This window comes from Lepisosteus oculatus, chromosome 13, assembly GCF_040954835.1.
Source record: "Lepisosteus oculatus isolate fLepOcu1 chromosome 13, fLepOcu1.hap2, whole genome shotgun sequence".
NCBI classification, from domain to species: domain Eukaryota; kingdom Metazoa; phylum Chordata; class Actinopteri; order Semionotiformes; family Lepisosteidae; genus Lepisosteus; species Lepisosteus oculatus.
In genome coordinates, this window is record NC_090708.1 from 28,315,608 (window position 1) to 28,319,412 (window position 3,805).

General features: G+C 34.7%; 1 protein-coding gene across 1 annotated transcript; it reads left to right on the forward strand.

Annotated features, from left to right (window-relative positions):
- The first annotated feature begins 2,151 nt into the window (after nt 1–2,151).
- LOC102683490 (olfactory receptor-like protein DTMT) lies at nt 2,152–3,114 on the forward strand. The gene has a single exon (XM_006643349.2). The coding sequence runs from the start codon at nt 2,152–2,154 to the stop codon at nt 3,112–3,114; it is 963 nt and encodes a 320-aa protein (XP_006643412.2).
- Nucleotides 3,115–3,805: the final 691 nt, after the last annotated feature.

Sequence of the window (3,805 nt, forward strand, 5' to 3'; positions counted from 1 at the left end):
ATAAGGACCAAATGTCATCCTTATGGTGAAAAGAAAGTATTATTTTGCTCTCTTTTGTTTGTCAATTTTCAGGCTGATTTCAGCTATCTTGGGATTATGTATTACCATCATTCAGACCGTTTCTGATAAATAAACAATCAGATTATTGGTTTTAGTTATCTAGTTATTTGGAGTTCATAATGTGATTTAAAAACATCACAAGTGTAAAAATCTTTGGCTTTGGAGAAGTGCACAGTATGAATTTTGCCCTCTGTGACTGTCTAATGGCTTTTGCTGATTACTCTAATTGCCTCGAAGGTACAGTGTTCAGAGCCCCATGGGACTCAGAAATGACTTAAAACTATTTAATATAGGTCCTTAGTCCTGTCTTTAGTTCAGATTGGGTAAGTGTGCCATGTTCTTCATCATAATAGAGCAATATAGTTTTCCTGCTTTCTGTCTTTGAGAAGAAATTCATTTTTAGAATGAACCACTGAACCAGCATAGACATAATTTAGACAATGTATGAGTTTCAACTGTTTATATATTATAAGTGCAAATGTGCAGTTTTTTAAATTGCCATGTTGTATAAATGATGCAGATACACATGTAAATCTGCATTACCATACTTCACACAGCTGATTAATTGTGATGGCATTTTTTTCTGTGCTATTTGTTTTGCATCTATCAGAGTATTGTTTGCAAAACTAAATGCATGCAGAAGATTTTATGCTTATGGATATGAAAACCTTTCAATAAGTCTCATTATGTCTCAGTATGATTAAACTGTTCTACTTTGTTTTCAATTTAGCTTAATTATGAAGCTGAATGTTTTGAAAAAAGAACTTCTTAAGCTAATGGGAGAAGTGCTTGCAAGCAATACAGCTTTAAAGGGTGGGATTGAACATCACTGCCATCCATCAGGACCGTAATAAACTACTGTCTGATGTTAATTTAAAAAAAAGCATTGAACAGACAGTATTGTAGATCTAATCCAATAGGTCCTTTGCATTGACTTTCTTCAGTGTCTTATATAATTAAAATTGGTTGATATGTACTGATTTAAGAAGGGGGCCTGCAACAAACAATGAAAGCGATTTATACACTTAAATATGTAACAAAATTGTAATTTACTGTGTATCCTGGCATCAATTGTTTTTAAAAGGAAAAGTGCAGTGGTTATAAAAGTTTGCCATTTACAAATATGCCAGTGAAAATGTGAAATGTTAAAGACATCTCCATGACTATAATAATAAGGGATTGCAGAACAATAAGACTGCCATACTGATTGATCGCTGTGTCTAGAAAATTACCTTTCTGAAGAAAGAAAACCATCTCACCCAACATACAGTCAGCATATGTCAATCTACTCTTGGGATCTGGCCAAGAACAGAGAGTTTCTGTTATGGATTTTGGGTTAGAGGCAATTACCATTGTCTAAGCAGGATTATGGGTAAATAGCAAATGTACAACAGTTTCATACGTAAAAGGGAATATTTAAAAAATATTTTTTAAATAACATTTTTATCCTTGTTTTCCATGTCAAGGTCACTTGAATTCAATCCGAATCTACCTCTTCTTTTAGTGTTTAAAACTCAAAAAATCATTTTTGGGTGGTAGAGACCATTAATTGATTGTTTACATGTATAATCGTGGTAATCACAAAATACTTCAAATGACAAATTCATTAAAATGCATTTTTAATATTAATCCATGTTTCATGATTTAATTATGGTTCTTTTCTTTAGAGGTAAACTTTTGTACACTTAAATGAAAGATTAACTTGAATTTTTTTTTTCTTTAGGAGAGTTGCCAGCAAACATTGAAAAAATTAAGGCAAACATCAAACCAACAATCTATTTTGTATCTGTTTGTGAATACAGTGTTAAATCAATATTTCAAACTTCAGGTGGCAGAGAGAGTCATTTTCACTTGAATTTTGTTTTCTGAATTGGAGAAACTAACCTATATACAGTGAAGTTCCTAAAGTAACACATCACTGCATAACAATTTAATTTGATAATCCTTTAACGCTGCTTGTTTGATGAGTACATATTCAACCTATGGCGTTTTTAGTTGTTAAAATGTCAGTTTTTTCCAATGCTGATGTTCTTCCATCTTTCGTGTATTTCAGGATAATTTCTCAGTATTATCTGTGATTTAAAAAAAAACATGGATGACGCAAACCAAACAGGAGCTATGGTCACAGAATTCATTATTGTTGGTTTCCCGGGATTTCAAGACCCAGAGAGCAAGGCCATCCTTTTTACCATCTTCCTCACTGTGTATCTCATAATTATATTGGGCAATCTTCTTCTTATTGGCATATTTGCAGCAGACTCAGGCTTACACACCCCCATGTATATGACAATGTGCAGCCTGGCCATCATTGACATTACCCTTCCTACATGTACTATACCTACAATGTTAAATGTATTCAGGTCTACATCTTATGCTATCCCATTACGAGCTTGTTTTACCCAAGCGTATTTCTTTCTGGCACTAAGCACTGTGGAATGCTTCATCCTGTTGATTATGGCTTTTGACAGATATGTGGCCATCTGCCACCCACTGCACTACACCTCCAAAATGAGCCTCAAATTTACTTTGAAACTCATTACTCTCTGCTTTCTGGGAGGATTCCTGTGCCCAATACCTGCTATTAGTTTAGGGATGACAAAGCCGTACTGTGGACCCAACAAGGTTTTGCAGTGCTTCTGTGATTATTCTGGAGTTCTACGCTTGGCTTGTGCAGACATTGTCTTGACCAGCTATGTGTCTTTATCTGTTGCCATGTGTGTGTTACTGATCCCCATATTCATCATCCTGCTATCCTATCTGAAAATTGTTAAGGCAGTGCTCAAGATTGCCAGTCCAGTGGGGAGGATCAAAACCTTCTCCACATGTGGCTCACACATGCTGGTCATTTCTGTATACTTCCTTACTTTGACAGGTGTCTACATCTCCTACAGGATTCCTGGGACCTCAGTGGACATGCGCATCATGGCATCACTATTTCAAAATGTTTTCCCTCCTGTCATGAATCCAATCATTTACTGTCTGAGAACAAAAGAAATCAGGGTCAGCTTGATAAGAACCCTGAAAAAGACAAAGATTTTACCTAGCAGCTGGTGAAAAAATGTAACCCCTTAAGTCAAAATGCCAGTTAGTGATCAAAATATAGTAATGTTCAGCTTTTAATTGATCTTCATAACCATCAGCTGTGAAAGTATGAGTCTTTGAGAGTGTTTTTTGGATCCTTACAGAATAAAAAAAAGACTTTACATAACACTGACAAGGTCTTTGCAGATTGGTGGATAATATACACGCTCACGCTATGAGCCTGTTAAGATTTGGGGGCAACATCAGTATGCTAGTTAAAAAGTGATAAGGAGAAAAATTAAATTTAATCAGTTATGTGAAACAGGGTGTTTTTCTTTAATTTTTCTTTATATTCTGAAATTGTCTTCTTAACCTAAGATCCTATATATATATATTTAGGTTGAATAATGTGTATGTACATAACAAGCATCAACAAAAACTCAACATTTATAATTGCAAAAAATCACCTAATTTTATTGAACATGTATGATATCGTAAATACTAGAAATATTTGCCGCCCTGCAGTAGGCCTTTTAATGTAATAATGCTGTAGTGTGTGGGCAGCATCAAAAGCAATATAAGCTATAAAATTTTGACATCTGCTGTCCAACATGTGTCTTGAGGATTCTAAAAAGGATGTAAAAAGGAATAATAAATAAACTGGACAATCATTTTCCTTTTCATTGTCCTCTGAGCCACACATTGTCCCTGCTCATGCCACACA